The following is a 16708-nucleotide window of genomic DNA, read 5'->3' as shown; positions in this document are numbered from 1 at the left end:
GAAAGTATCCATCAATCCTTGCATACCACGCTCTTGGTGCTTGCTTAAGGCCATACAAAGCCTTCTTCAACTTGTAGACATTATTCTCCTTTCCTTCCACTTCAAAACCTTGTGGCTGCTCCACATATACTTCCTCTTCTAAGTACCCATTCAAGAAGGCACTTTTCACATCCATATGATGTATGCTCCACTTTTTATGAGCTGCTAATGAAATCAACATTCTAATGGTCTCTTGTCTTGCTACTGGTGCAAATGTCTCTTCATAATCAATTCCATACTTCTGTGTGAACCCTTTAGCAACTAATCTTGCTTTGTGTCTTTCAACACTCCCATCACTGTTAAATTTAGTCTTATAGACCCATTTGGTGCCAATCTTTTTCTTGTCATGTGGAAGCTCTGTCAACTTCCAAGTGTCATTCCTTTGAATGGAATCCATCTCTTCTTGCATGGCTTGCATCCAAACCTCATTAGTACATGCATCTTCAAAACATGATGGTTCAAATTTAGCCTTAGCTAATAAAGAAAAATTGACTATCTCACCTATTGGGCTTTCTTCATGTGCTTGATTTGCACTCCTCTCATAAATATCACTCAATCTTCTTACCTTCCTTGTAGAACTTGGAGAAGAAGTTGGACTTGAACTTGATGTTGAAGAAATTGATGAAGCGCTGCTTGGTGGAGTTAAGCCACTAATTACAGAAACATTAGTTGGCTGCTCATTATCATTATCAACAATTATATCATTCAAAACAGATTTTGTCTTCTCAGCATGGCCTTTTTGATGACCATAAACTCTCCCTTCATAAAAAATTACATCTCTTGAGACAATAAGCTTGTTAGTTAGAGGATTATACAATTTATAAGCCTTGCTTGTCTCACTATACCCAATAAAAATACATAACTCACTCTTTGCATCTAACTTTTTTCTATTCTGATCAGGTACATGCACATAAGCCAAACAACCAAAAACTTTGAAATGATTAACATTAGGCTTTTTTTCATACCAAGCTTCATAAGGAGTCATATTTTTCAATGCACTGGTGGGGCTACGGTTGAGGATGTATACTGCTGTAGCAACTGCATCTCCCCAATAAGTGTTGCTCAATCCCTTAGTTTGTAGCATGCATCTTGCCATTTCAACCACAGTACGATTTTTCCTTTCAGCTGTGCCATTCTGCTGGGGTGTGTATGCTGTAGTATGCTGCCTCCTGATGCCATTCATATCACAATAACTCTAGAAAGCTTTTGAGCAGAATTCTCCTCCACGGTCAGTCCGCAAACATTTGATCTTGCACCCTCTCTCATTTTCTACAAGGGCTTTGAACTTCTTGAATGTATCCAGGGCTTCACTTTTGGCCTTCAAAAAATATACCCAACAATTTCGTGAGTAATCATCAATAAAAGTGATAAAATATGATGACTTACCCAAACTCTTAGTCTGCATAGGACCACATATGTCTGAATGAACAAGCTGAAGTGGGTAATGAGCCCTCCATGCACTTCCCTTTGGAAACCTTTCCCTTGCATGCTTTCCTTTAGCACATCCTTCACAAACCTCCTTATGCTCTTCTACCTTGGGCAAACCAGAAACTAATGCATGTGAGGTTTGAAACTTCAAACTGTGAAAATTTAAATGTCCATACCTTAGATGCCATAACCAACTTGAATCCTCATAAGCCATATTAGCAAGATTGTTGTTATGTTCATCAAACCTCAAGGGAAACATCCTATTTCTTGTCATAGGCACAACAGTGATCACCCTATTTCCCTTATTCTTATCATAGATAGTACATGTCTTATTTTCAAAGACTACTTTATAATTTTTCTCACATAGCTGTCCAACACTCAACAAATTATGCTTCAATTGTGGAGTATAATAAATGTCATGAATACTCTTTATACCTTCTTTTGTTTGGACCTCCATAGCTCCTTTGGCAGCAACCTCCAATGATTTATCATCACCAAGCTGGATCTTGGATTTGAAACTTCCATCCTTTGCTGAAAACAACTTCTCATTCCCTGTCATATGGTTAGAGCATCCAGAATCTAGGTACCAAACATCTTTACTAGTATTTTCACCTTTGGCATAAGATAAAAATAAGTGATCTTGAGGATAGTCACCACTTTCTTGAGCATAATTAGCATTTTTACCTTCTTTCAATCTGCATTCTCTTTCAAAGTGACCATACCTGTTACAATGGTAACATTGAACATTTCTCTTATCAAATCTACCTCTACTTCTTCCTCTGAAACTACCTCTTCCACTTGAGCCACCTCTTCCTCTACCTCTTGAATAATTTTGGCTTTTCCATTTACCTTGACCTTGATGGCTTTTGGTACTGCTACTTGCATCTTCATTCTTTGTAATTTGTAATTTAGAGTAAAAAGCTTTCTCTACAGCTTCAAAAGTATCCTTCAATCTTTCTTCATGAGACATCAAAGATCCAACCAATTCATCAAACTGTAGTTTTGTTAAATCCTTACTTTCTTCCATGATTATTGCAACATGATTCCATCTATGTGTTAAAGACCTCAATACTTTTTTAATTAAAACTTCATTACTTACAGCTTCTCCAAGTGTAGCCATTTTGTTGACCACATCTTTGACTCTCACACAATAGTCACTGATACTTTCAGCTTCTTGCATCTTCAAATTCTCGAACTCTCGCCTCAATGTCTGAAGCTTGACCACCTTAACTTGATCACTACCTTGGTAAGCTTCTTGTAGAGTCTCCCAGGCAGCTTTGGTAGTTTTTGCTCCAGATATTCTTGGAAATAAGCTCTTATCAAGAGCTATCTGAATGTGAAACAAAGCTTGAGCATTCTTCTTCCTTGCTTCCTTTCTTGCTGTTCTTTCATTGGCTGTAAGAGCATTCCAATCAGCTGGCTCTTCATATCCTGATTCAACAATCTCCCACAAATCTTTTCCAATCAAAAAGGTTAGCATCTTAATGCACCAATAATCATAATCGTTGCCATCAAATTCTGGAACTAGCATCTAGTTAGAATTCGACATGATTAACTTTGGCGAAATTCCAATAATACAGCTTTAACCCAAAATAATTTTACCTGCTCTGATACCACATGTAGAATATGAAATGACTTATTTCCAGCCAAATGAGAAAACAGTACTATGAAGAAAAAAAACATATAAAAGATAAAACAATTAAAAAACACAGTGACTATGTGAGCTAACAAATGCTGCAAATCTCATATATTTAATTCAACTATAAACTACATTCTTAAATACTAAAACTATTACTAAAATATTTTCCAATCAACTCTGCAATCAATCTACAGCTAATTTCCAGCACTACTGCAGCTAACAATTCGCTACCTTATTTTCCAGCACTACTGCACCTAACAATTTGCTGCGTTATTTTTGCATAGAACACTAAATAGAAATTTACATAACTAATTAAGCATTATTCCCAACAACGAATTCCTACACTTCCAGTGGGTTTAATTATTAGCCTATTTCATAAGAGCCAAATAAAAGCCAACAAAAGGTCTGCAGCAAAGACGTGCCAAATCGCCTCTGATCTTCGTTTGCGTACGCAATGACATCATAAACGATAATCACATCATAAACAATAATTACACATTCCTACACTTCATTTCGGATTTTGTCTTTTTCCCACATACTCTTCCTTCAATCATTCTATTATAACTTCGTCATAGAGGGTTTACCTTTGTTACATCGCATCATAGAGCCTATTTCCCTCTGTTGCATTACATTACATAACGTTAATAGATAACACTATTTGAATATGTAAACAGAGTCGTTATTGATTCAAAATCATCTAAGTATGTCACCTAGATGAGTGGTACATAAAACTTAAATAGCAACTAGTTATGATGTATTATTGAAATTGATAAAAATTTAAAAATGGTTGCACACATTCTAAATTACAAATTACACTGATTTATTATTGATTATAATAGTTATAATATATATAATGCACTGATTTCAATACATCTACATCATGATTCCAATTTACAATGATACCAACTCATAACATAAGAATTACCAACTCATAACATAAGAATCAACCATTTTTTAAAACCGATATCTCAAGAATCATAATAACAACTGCATACGACACTTTCAACCAAAAAGAATTGTTCTCTGAAGTAAAATAAAACAATAAAAACAAAAACTAAACCCAAAAAAGCACAAATATTTCCAAAACTGAACCTACTCTTCAAACTTCTTTTTATATTTGGTCAGAGTTCTTTCCGCCTACTCTTCAAACTTCAAGCACTCAATTAAGACTACGCCACCAAGGGGTTCCCAGTGCTAATTTCACAATCAAAGAGCAAATTGTGATCTTCTACTCACTATGGCTCCCCATGTTTTGGTTATACCATATCCAGTTCAGGGTCAGATAACTCCACTGATACGACTCTCTGAGATGCTTTCTTCCAAAGGCATTCATGTCACCTTCATCAACACCGAATCCAATCATTCCAAAATTATGAAAGCCCGCAGTTATCACGACGGGATTTCAGTTGGTCCGAATTCAAACATTCGCTTTGCACAGGTTTCAGACGGCCTACCGCTGGATTTTGACCGACAGGCCAATTTCTTGGAATATTACCCATTTGTAATGTACAAAATGAGAGATTCTGCGGAAGATCTGATACAAAATCACCTCCATACAGAAGCTGGCAAGCCCCTATTCTCGCTTATAATCGGCAGCTTCTTTCTTTTTTGGACGTCTCTCGTCGCCAAGAAATTTAAGGTTCCTTTCGTCTGTTTCTGGTCGCAGTCTGTGAGTGTTTATACCATCCATAAACATCTCCCCCTAATTATCTCCAACGGTCACATTCCTCCAAAGAAAGAAGGTACACTTCTCTGCTGCCTTTTGAACTGAAAAAAAAAAGATTTAGGTCTTTTGATATGTAACGAACACGTATTTATTTTTACAGATTCCAAAGTCATGATTGATTATATTCCGGGGCTTCCTCCATTGAAGCTTGAGGATCGGCCATCAATTATCCAGGCGGGAGACACGTCTAGTGAATTTTATAAAAATGTTGTGCAACAGATCGCTTTGCTAGACGAGGCAGAATGGATTATCGGAAATACAGTGTACGAACTCGAAAGAGAAGCAAGCGATGCAGTTCGAGAAACTGCAGCTCCAATCTACTCACTCGGTCCGTTTCTTCCATCAGTTTATCTCGAAGCCGAGTGCAAGAATAAGGAGATGTCAATGAATTCCACGTCATTAAGTCTGTGGGCGGAAGCAGATTGTTCGCAGTGGCTGGATTCGACGGCCAGATCCTCTGTTCTGTACGTTTCCTTTGGAAGCCTCGCTCGCATGTCCAAAACTCAAGTGGAAGAGATAGCGATGGGTTTATTGGAAAGTGGGCAGAATTTCCTGTGGGTAGTCCGTCAAGGTATGTTAGGTTCTGATGATGATGGCGACGTTCTACCAGAGGGGTTTTTGGAGAAAACGAAAAATCAAGGCCTGGTGGTTCCGTGGTGTACTCAATTATCAGTGTTATCTCATCCTTCCGTTGGGGGTTTCTTCACCCACGGGGGTTGGAATTCAACAATGGAGAGCCTGAGTTTGGGGGTCCCCATGTTGGTTTTTCCACAGGGGTATGATCAGTACACCAATAGAATGCTTGTGGTTAACCAGTGGAAGATTGGATTAGGGTTAGAGACATGTAGGGACGATGGAATGATAGAGCGGGAAGAGATTGCAAGAGCTGTCAAATTTCTGGTGGGAAGCAAAGAAGGGGAAGAGATGAGGAGGAAGAGTAAAGAAATAAGAGAAACGATAAGACAAGCAGCAAGTGAGGGAGGATCCTCTTGGGTTAACCTGCAACGTTTGGCCGACTATATTAAGACAACGTGCACCGAAGGAGTTGGATCAGAAGTATGAGCAGCGTCAAATGTCAAAGAAGTTCACAAACTATCACCGGTTACCAAAATTTGGTAAAAATTAATTGTATTTCTCGGAAAGATATTTCTATGGTCACCGTGAATTCGATGATTATGTAGAAAATAAGAAGCTGAGAATGACATTTGAGAAGATCCATGGCATCAACACGGCTATTTATTATACTTGTAGTTAGCAAGCAAGAGATAACGTAATCAGTGTTTTATTGATTGACTTGTTATTAGTTTTAGTTGGACTAAAATAACTTATAGTTGATTCAAAATTTAATATTATAAAATAAAATTATTTTTTTTAAATAAAATTTAAAATTTTTTACGTCACATATTATTGATTCAAATATTTTACGTATTATTATGTAAGGATGATAAAATTTGTTACAACATTAATTATAACTGTACAATCCTACTATAAATTTTGTTTCAAATTAATTACTCGTGTAAAATTCTGCTCTAAATTCTATTTCAAATTCCAATATGAGAAAATGACATAATATGAACATGTGAATATTTAAAAAGGTGGGATCTGCACATTAAGATTCGCACAGAATTCATTAAATGTTTGACCACGGAATTCATTGAATGTTTGAGCTATCCCAGTTCGACTGTGCGTCTCCGCTGGATTGAACAAGAAGTCCTCGAATCAGATCAAGCATATCATTTGAGTTTCATTTAAAGACTACTATTAGGATTTGTATTCACTCACTACTCATCTCTATTTAATTAAATAGTCTATAACGCACTTTTTGAAAGTCTTTCCTGGAAAGCGTCCCAGGGGTTTTCGAGGGTGCTGAATCCAAATATGCAGTTAAAAAACCATTTTAACTGCAACAAATCAAGATTTAACCTCAATTTCTTCCGCCGGATTCCGTCACGGGAATCTCCAAAAAATCTCATTATAGACAACTCCCTATTTAATTGTTCATATTGTATTATACATATGTTGTATAAGTTATTTTTAGTCTGATGGAAGTTAAAATAATTAGGGTTTTTTTTGGCTTTACTTGAGTTAAAATAAGATAAAAATTTGTAACTAACATCTCTAATTAAGGTTACATTAAAAATACACCTAAATTACAACTATCTTGCATGTTAGAGTTGTTTTTTATTTAAATTCAATAGAAGATATGTATAAAGCTTAATACTTTTAAAAAAAAAAATTGTTTTATAAAAAAAATACTTATTAATTTATTTTTGTTTTATAAAAAATACATTTATTAATTTAGTTAAAATAAATTAATTCAATGTGCAATTTATTTTTTTAATAATCTAATTTATAAAAAGTAAAAAACTATTTAAACTCATTTAGTTTAAATATTATTAGTTTCACATTATTTTTATTATTTATTAAAAGATGGATTAGTTAGCATTTAATGTGAAATGGGAGGGTGGTTCTCCACCTCTTAACATGTGAAAACAAAGGGTTGTTCATTATTGATTGTTGATAGAGTGCTCAAAAATGTAGTCTTTGCCTATGTAGAAAAACATTCTCTAAGCAATAATTAAACATTAATAATGTGTGTATTTGAGTAGAGAATTCAAGCACTCATGGGCCAAAGTGGACCATTAGTCTGGTGAAAGTTTGTGAATGAAGTAAAAGTCATAGGCAAATGAAAAATCTATAAAAGAAATATTTTTTTATTATTAATATATTAAACCTTTCAATTCATCAAGTTGTTAAAAGAAATAAATATATATGAAAAAATGATGAATATGTTGAACAATAATCACAATCCCAAATTTAAAAAAAATTAAATTGATATTAAAATAAAGTTGCAAGTACCATGTGTAAAGCATAACACAGATAGAAATGGACAATAACAATAAAATTCATTTATGAACTGCTTCTTGGATGCGGGACCTAGTAATATAAAGGTTTAAGATAACAATAAACTAAGCACCATGTAAGCTTTTTATGTTGAGTAATTTAAATTTCATGAAAAGACCAAAATTTATATTTAAAAGAAAATTCATAAAATGGGGTATATTTATAAAGACAAAATAAGTAATGATTTGCTATCAAAATGTTTAAACTTTACAAATTGCATAACTTGTTCTAGATCCATTCATTAAAAAGAGGTCAAATTGAATGTAAAATTCTTTAAATGTATGAGTAAAAGCTCTATAGGGTAGATAGACATTATCCCTTTCGGAACTCAAATTAATATTAGGGTGGAATTTGATTGCGAAATTTCCATTCATGACTTATTTTGGTCGTTTGATCATTTTTTACTAATCATGTGTTGGGCATGGAATCCCCCAAGGCATGTTTTGGGGCTCAAAGCCCAAATTTTGACCCAATATTGTTGTAAAGACTCAGCGAATTGCGAGCGTGGAGCGCGAAATGTATGATAGAGTCACAGGGTTGTCCACCCTAGTTTTGTAATGTAATGTTGGCCTATCCATGGTACGTAGACCATGGGATTGTATAAATGGAGCGAGGCTCCAATTGTAAAAGATAACTAAGAACTAACAGAGGAGAGCGAAGTAGAAGCCAAGAGCAAGAGTTTAAGTGTCTTGGGTTGTAGGGTAGGAGAAGGCTCTACAGCTGAGTGCGCAGAGGCCTAGTAGTCTGTAGCTGAGTGCGCGGACCCTTGCAGCTGAGTGCACAAGGCGGAGTTGAGTCTGTAACTAAGGAATAGAATAATAAAGAGAAGTTTTATCTAAAATCTATGTATTTGTTCTTGGGTTATTGCATGTTTGATATAAATTGCAAATAGACTATTTATTTACTACATGCAACTGTACGAATGGTGTATATTGTTAAGTGTAACTTAAAGCATGCAAGTAGACTAAGATAATCAACTAACATTGGAATATCAGTAAGGACTTGGGTATCACCATTTGGCCCCTGAGTAGGGCTGAGCAAAGGTAGCATCTTAGGCTGCGAGGTACGGGAAAGCACGCGTAGCGACATGCATGCAGTGTCAAACCACGGATCACTTGAACTCATCAGACATATCAAGGGTGCAGAAATCTGGTTCTAGCACCCTCCTATACTACTTCGGGTGATACCTCAGTCCGTGCTCCACGAACTATTGCCAAATGGGCTAGTAGTACCGGGATTTGTTTGGCTAAATCACCTTTGAACCTGAGTCAGGCCCTAACAAGCCAACAAATGGTTTCATTACCGAGACCGGGATCTGCATAAGAGATGCTTGATGTTGTGTCACTGGAATCCAATAAAGAAAGAAATTGAAGAGTGGCTAGACAGAAAAATTCACGAGTTCGTGGCTCAGGAAAACAAGAATTCGCGAGTATTGAGGGAAGACTTGTTAGAGCGCTACTTGTATATGGAAATCCATGAAATTTTCTTTGCATACTTCCCCTATGAGTTGTACGAGTAGATCGCGAAGTTAGAAAATAGCCAAGGAAGGTGTAGGCTCGACAAAACTATTGTGTGGACTCCAAAGTTGGTGCACAAACTAGAAGCATCAGAAGATAAGATCGTGCGCGCTGTGGACCATTGGATCGACTGAATTATAGGAGGTTTTATCACTGAGTTTGCGGTAGACACTTCAGTCAGCTACAGTGAGGTGGAACGATGCTTCCTCAAAGGACCGTGAGGTAAGTATGTTAAATATTTGAACACTTGGATTAAGATGCTATTGTGTGAAAAGTGGGTTATGCGAATCAATTAATGTTTGGGGCTACGCGAAGTGGGAGGATCTATAGAAATGAAGGTAGCGCAGAGGTAGAAATGAGCCCCTTGATTTCACCTCCAGGAGAAAGTGAGGAAGAGCTCGCAAAAGTTTCACCAAGAACTGTGATCAGTGTGATAAGGTAGTGAATTCCACGCATACCACCCGCACCTACACCACCACTAGTTTCACCATATTCACCCTCATCTCCGCCCACACCACCTCCGCCACCACCACAGTTCAATATGGCAAGAGCAATAAAGTTTCCAGTGTTCAAAGGAGTAGGGAATGAAGATCTGAACCAATTTTGATTCGTGGTAAAGGTTGTATGGGAAGTGCAAGGGGTCATGGATGACAACCTAAAGAAAGCAACGCTGGTCAGCGCCTTGCAGGATCACGCACTAACATGGTACATTAAGCATTCCAATGACAATTCAAATGCAGGAATCACGAATATCGAAGATGCGCTAAACAAGGAATTTAGCAGGGAAAAATTGGAGACACAATGAATTATCGAGTTTAAGGAAATCTCGATGCTTCCAGGCAAGACCCCCTGGGAGCTGGATTAGAGACTGAAGGGTATGATTCGTGAAGCCAATCTGACCTTAACGGATCGACAACACCGCACATGGTTCGTAGCGTCATTAACACCGCATCTAAGGACCATATTGTCACAGCAAAAGCTATTCACTTAGGCCGAAGCATTGGAGATCGCAATGAGACTACACGAGACCCCGATACAAGATCCTAACCTAGGAGTCCAACAGATCCACACGTAGTTAAAAAACTTGTGTCTCGAGATGCAAAGATTGAAACAAGACAGGACAACTTACCCAGAAGTGCGCGAGGAGGTATGGTGCATAAAGTGAGAAAGCCAAGGACATGACAAGGACCATTGTCCAATCTTCACGAACTACCTAGTGGGAGGAGGGTCGATGCCATTAAGACCAGAGGCACAAGCAAGACCGAGCGTGGCACCTACATTATGGTGCATGATTTGTCAGATAGGAGGGAAGCATGCTACAAATAATTGCTACCTATTACAGAAGTATGTGCAGACGTCCCAATAGTTATTCTGTAATTTCTACAAGTCAGTAGGCCATGATGAACGCACGTGTAGAAGTTACGAACTGATGATGGATCGGACTCCTACCTAAAGAGTTTAGACTGAAACACGAGCCCTCAGTTAAAATGCAGGTATGTCGCGGACTGGATTTTAGGGGCACGGACGAGGTCAAGGCAGAATGGGACCAGGAAGGGGTCGCAGACAGCTGATTTGTTACAATTGCGGAGGGTCGGGGCATTACGCCCGCGATTGTACAAATCCAATGAGAGCATCATGTTTATATTGTACCTAGTTTGATCATGAAACAGAGGACTACCCCACACTGATAGCCAGGTTGCATGGTAAAGGAACACTCAAGCCTCCCCCAACTCAGAACCTCCAAATGATGAGGTCTGTGTCGCACAAGGAAGACCTGAATGTAAACATCATGCTCCAAAGTAGTATCACGACAGGAGATGACAAGGGAAAGTAGCCCAAAGAAAGTACTTGGGTTCACAAGGCTCCAACAAAGGAACCAAAGTTTGATTTGGAGCAGGCAGAGGAGACATTCATGGAAGCTTAAGAAGAGCTTCACGGAGGCCTCCACTTCAGGTAGTAAAGACAAAATAAAACAGGAGATGGACCCATCAATGCTCACTACCTTTTTCGAGACATGCATGAAGCTATTGTGTGACAGAAAAGCGGTGAAAGAACTGCAAGAACTTATCACTAGATATGCTGGATCAGGGGAAACATGTGTAGGCCGAAAGCTCAGGAAACACACAACGTGAAATGGAAGGGTGATGAGATTGACTGCGCAAATCAAAGAATATGAAATGGATCAAGTAATTTTGGATCTAGGATCGGATGCGAACGTCCTACCAAAGCAGACATGGGAGCGCATGGGTAGGCCCACATTGCAATGGTCTTCTATTCAATTGCGAATGGAAAACCAACAAAAGATCCTACCAATGGGAAGATTGTAGCGAATAAGGTGGATATAAAAGGTGCGAGCGCACTTGCAGATTTCGGAGTGATGGAGATTGTTGATGACAACAATCCCTATCCCGCGCTACTGGGAATAGATTGGGCCACTGACATGAATGGAGTAATAAATCTAAAGAAGCGTAAGATGATTTTTGAGAAAAATTCACTACGCATAGTGGTACCTTTAAACCCTGGAGAAGGATCGTGCTACACAGAGCCAGTGCATGATAATGAGAGCGATGACAATATAGACTCTATCTACAAGATAACCACTGGGGAATAGGATTGGGTGAATCCTACAGCAGATGGCAGGACTTCGTGGGAGAACGAAAGCTCTTGTACTTCAGACTCAGATGAGGAAATAGAATCTTGGCAGAACTGGTTACACGAGGTAGCCACGCTCAACTGCAACATGATGATAAGGTCGCTGCACTGCGTGACAATAGAGGTATGAGATCTGCTTATGTATGACCGGTTAACAACGGTGGATGATTTCCTGAACAAGTTTGAGAGAGAAGTGCCAGAACAATAGTGTTTAGCCGCTCTAAACTGGGTATTGTGCACTATGCTCGCAAGGTGGTGGGGTATGCACTAACAGAATTTTACGACTAGCGGGAATGGAGAAGGATGATGCTCATGCAGTTTGGAAAGCCTCATATGCATAAATTCATCATTTCTGAACCATAGTGTATAGAATGACAATTTCAAGCAAATCATCAGGAGACGCATGATAGGTAGTTCCACTCATCCAATAATGCCAAACACTAATCAATTTGAACTGAGCCGTATCACGATGGCTATTTTGGATGGAGCCATATTATAACTCCATAAGTCAATGCTCACTTTCAATTAGATGATTTTAACGTAGTTTATTAAAACAAATAAAATTTTGTGAATTACATTTAGTCCATTGGAGTTGCATCCTGAAAATCTGATAAAGACATGCTATAAAATATATTAATTTGTATGTAGTCAATGTGATGGAATTGTAATTTTGTTACGTTGCTGTATATATATATTTATATGAAGTTGCGGTTTTTTCAAGCGATTAAACTGTATTAATTTTCAGTAAACATAGGTAAAACTAAGTCAATCCAAACTCTGGGAAGAATCTGTATTAAATATTTCACCACTGAAAGTATGTTGAATTGTCTCATGAATTCATGTTTCTAGGTGAATTACAGATTCTCCGTAGGAAAAGGACCGTTGGGAGCGTTTCTAAATAAGGTCCAACAACCTCCATATTTTTTCTTCATTCGGTTGACCGTCAAGTTCATTCACTATCGAAGCACTGTAGAAGGTTAATCATGGAGATGCACTGCGTGGTAGTATAGGTTATTAGTGAAATAATATGCTTGTTTATCGAAAGGGATAGAAATTTTAAAAAAAGTAATGAGAATATCTTAAATCACAAATCATAATAATAAAAATCATACTAATTTATTATTGATCGCAACAATTATAATATAAAGTATACTGATTTTGATATATCTAGATCATGATACCAACTTATAATATAAGAATCAACAATTTTTAAACTCACAATAACTACTACATACACAAACATTACTTCTAACAAAAATTGATCTTTTAAATAAAGTAAAACAATAAAAACAAAAACTAAACCCAAAAAAACACAAATGCAGATACACTACTTACCAATAATCTTCACCTGTGTTACTAGACCATCATTATATACCATACTATAGGGCCATTAATACCCTATGATAATATAAATCATCAATAAAATAATATACTTGTTTAAATCTAACTAATAACATATAATATAAATCATCAATAAAATAATATACTTACTTAAATCTAATTAATAACCCAGCCTTATAACATAACATTGTATATATTGATTGTTGTGTTGCCATACCAATCTCATAAGAGACCATAAAAGATGTGCAGCAAAGACGTCCCAAATCGCCTGTGATCTTCCTTTGCGTACGCAATGACGAATTCCTACACATGCAGGACGAATTCCTACACTTCAGTGGGTTTAATTATTACCCTATTTCATAAGAGCCAAATAAAAGCCAACAAAAGGTCTGCGTACGCAATGACATCATAAAACGATAAATAACCTTCATTACACATTCCTACACTTCCAGTTGGTTTAATCATTACTGTTTCATTTCGGATTTTGTCTTTTTCCCACCTACTCTTCCTTCAATCATTCTATTATAACTTCGTCATAGAGGGTTTACCTTTTGTTACATCGCATCATAGAGCCTATTTCCCTCTGTTGCATTAGATTACATAACGTTAATAGATAACACTATTTGAATATGTAAACAGAGTCGTTATTGATTCAAAATCATCTAAGTATGTCACTTAGATGAGTGGTACATAAAACTTAAATCGCAACTAGTTATGATGTATTATTGAAATTGATAAAAATTTTAAAAAATAATGAGATAATGGTTGCACACATTCTAAATTACAAATTACACTGATTTATTATTGATTTAATAGTTATAATATATATAATACACTGATTTCAATAGATCTAGATCATGACGCTAATTAACAGTAGAATCAATAGTTTTTAAACTGATATCCCAAGAATCATAATAACAACTACATACCACACTTTCAACCAAAAAAAATTAATATCTTAAGTAAAATAAAACAATAAAAACAAATTCTAAACCCAAAAAAGCAAAAATATTTCCAAAACTGAAGCTACTCTTCAAACTTCTTTTTATATTTGGTACAGTTCTTCCTGCCTACTCTTCAAACTTCAAGCACTCCATTAAGACTACGCCACCGAGGGGTTCCGAGTGCTAATTTCACAATCAAAGAGCAAATTGTGATCTTCTACTCACTATGGCTCCCCATGTTTTGGTTATACCATATCCAGTTCAGGGTCAGATAACTCCACTGATACGACTCTCTGAGACGCTTTCTTCCAAAGGCATTCATGTCACCTTCATCAACACCGAATCCAATCATTCCAAAATTATGAAAGCCCGCAGTTATCACGACGGGATTTCAGTTGGTCCGAATTCAAACATTAGCTTCGCACAGGTTTCAGACGGCCTACCGCTGGATTTTGACCGACAGGCCAATTTTTTGGAATATTACCCATTTGTAATGTACAAAATGAGAGATTCTGCGGAAGATCTGATACAAAATCACCTCCATACAGAAGCTGGCAAGCCCCTGTTCTCGCTTATAATCGGCAGCTTCTTTCTTTTTTGGACGTCTCTCGTCGCCAAGAAATTTAAGGTTCCTTTCGTCTGTTTCTGGTCGCAGTCTGTGAGTGTTTATGCCATCCATAAACATCTCTCCCTAATTATCTCCAACGGTCACATTCCGCCAAAGAAAGAAGGTGCACTGCTCTCCTCCCTTTTGAACTGAAAAAAAAAAGATTTAGGTGTTTTGATATGTAACGAACACGTATTTATTTTTACAGATTCCAAAGTCATGATTGATTATATTCCGGGTCTTCCTCCATTGAAGCCTGAGGATCGGCCATCAATTATCCAGGCGGGAGACACGTCTAGTGAATTTTATAGAGATATTGTGCAACAGATCGCTTTGCTAGACGAGGCAGAATGGATTATCGGAAATACAGTGTACGAACTCGAAAGAGAAGCAAGCGACGCAGTTCGAGAAACTGCAGCTCCAATCTACTCACTCGGTCCGTTTCTTCCATCAGTTTATCTCGAAGCCGAGTGCAAGAATAAGGAGATGTCAATGAATTCCATATCATTAAGTCTGTGGGCGGAAACAGATTGTTCGCAGTGGCTGGATTCGACGGCCAGATCCTCTGTTCTGTACGTTTCCTTTGGAAGCCTAGCTCGCATGTCCAAAACTCAAGTGGAAGAGATAGCGATGGGTTTATTGGAAAGTGGGCAGAATTTCCTGTGGGTAGTCCGTCCAGGTATGTTAGGTTCTGATGATGATGGCGACGTTCTACCAGAGGGGTTTTTTGAGAAAACGAAAAATCAAGGCCTGGTGGTTCCGTGGTGTAGTCAATTATCAGTGTTATCTCATCCTTCCGTTGGGGGTTTCTTCACCCACGGGGGTTGGAATTCAACAATGGAGAGCCTGAGTTTGGGGGTCCCCATGTTGGTTTTTCCTCAGGGGATTGATCAATACACTAATAGAATGCTTGTGGTTAGCCATTGGAATATTGGATTAGGGCTAGAGACATGCAGGGACGATGGAGTGATAGGGCGGGGAGAGATTGGAAAAGCTGTCAAATCTCTGGTGGGAAGCAAAGAAGGGGAAGAGACGAGGAGAACGAGTAAAAAAATTAGAGAAACGATAAGGCAAGCAGCATGTGAGGGAGGATCCTCTTGGGTTAACCTGCAACGTTTGGCCGATTATATTAAGACAACATGCACCGAAGGAGTTGGATCAGAAGTATGAGCAGTGTCAAATCTCAAAGAAGTTCACAAACTATAGTCTATCACCGGTTCCCAAAATTTGCTAAAAATTAATTGTAATTCTCAGAAAGATATTTCTATGGTCACCGTGAATTTGATGATTATGTAGAAAATAAGAAGCTGAGAATGGCATTTCTGAAATATTTATGGTTATTGCATATCTTTTATTGATTTGGTCAACTTGTTTATTTTTAAACAAAAATAATCGAATGCTTGAATGATGATGTGAATTCGCACTCCACGGTCAACAATACCATATACCATTTTGAGAAGATCCATTATCACATAAACACAACTATTTATTTTGAGAAGATGCATCGCATCACATAAACACAACTATTTATTTAAGAATGTAATATATGTACAATACACTCAGATATTTTTATATTACAATTTATGGAATTTATATTCTATAATATTTTTAATTTAAAATTTTATTAAAAAGGTAAACTATTGACAGGCTGTTTTTAGCAACAGGAAAATTATATTTTATAATATTTTTAATTAAATTTTATTAAAAAATAAAATATTTGCATGCTTTCTTGAAAAAAGGTAGGTTGGTTGTTATCTCATAGTTTTCTGTACGGTGTTTAGAAAAATATACTTATATTACAATTTATGGAATTTATATTTAATAATAATTTTAACTAAAGTTTATTTTAAATTTTATTAAAAAAATATATATTGATTTGCTTTCTTGAAAAATGATAGGGTGTAATAGCAT

At 37.0% G+C, this 16708-nt stretch overlaps 2 protein-coding genes across 2 annotated transcripts; both read left to right on the top strand.

Annotated features, from left to right (window-relative positions):
• Positions 1-4271: 4271 nt before the first annotated feature.
• LOC149197729 (UDP-glycosyltransferase 86A1-like) lies at positions 4272-6055 on the top strand. Its single transcript, XM_089403980.1, has 2 exons — positions 4272-4848; positions 4933-6055. The coding sequence occupies exons 1-2, from the start codon at positions 4344-4346 to the stop codon at positions 5892-5894; spliced, it is 1467 nt and encodes a 488-aa protein (XP_089260106.1). The 5' UTR covers positions 4272-4343; the 3' UTR covers positions 5895-6055.
• An 8292-nt stretch (positions 6056-14347) lies between these two features.
• LOC149197728 (UDP-glycosyltransferase 86A2-like) lies at positions 14348-16134 on the top strand. Its single transcript, XM_089403979.1, has 2 exons — positions 14348-14921; positions 15006-16134. The coding sequence occupies exons 1-2, from the start codon at positions 14417-14419 to the stop codon at positions 15965-15967; spliced, it is 1467 nt and encodes a 488-aa protein (XP_089260105.1). The 5' UTR covers positions 14348-14416; the 3' UTR covers positions 15968-16134.
• Positions 16135-16708: the final 574 nt, after the last annotated feature.

Source organism: Pinus tabuliformis, chromosome 2_2 (assembly GCF_031772625.1).
Source record: "Pinus tabuliformis cultivar Carrire ecotype Pingquan chromosome 2_2, CPIR1, whole genome shotgun sequence".
In the NCBI taxonomy this organism is placed as follows: domain Eukaryota; kingdom Viridiplantae; phylum Streptophyta; class Pinopsida; order Pinales; family Pinaceae; genus Pinus; species Pinus tabuliformis.
This window is presented reverse-complemented; position numbering and strand designations above follow the sequence as displayed.

Coding starts and splice junctions, on each gene's coding strand:
- LOC149197729 (XM_089403980.1), top strand. CDS start 4,344: ATGGCTCCCCATGTTTTGGTTATACCATATCCAGTTCAGGGTCAGATA. Junction 4,849..4,932: donor CATTCCTCCAAAGAAAGAAG/GTACACTTCTCT, acceptor TTATTTTTACAG/ATTCCAAAGTCATGATTGAT.
- LOC149197728 (XM_089403979.1), top strand. CDS start 14,417: ATGGCTCCCCATGTTTTGGTTATACCATATCCAGTTCAGGGTCAGATA. Junction 14,922..15,005: donor CATTCCGCCAAAGAAAGAAG/GTGCACTGCTCT, acceptor TTATTTTTACAG/ATTCCAAAGTCATGATTGAT.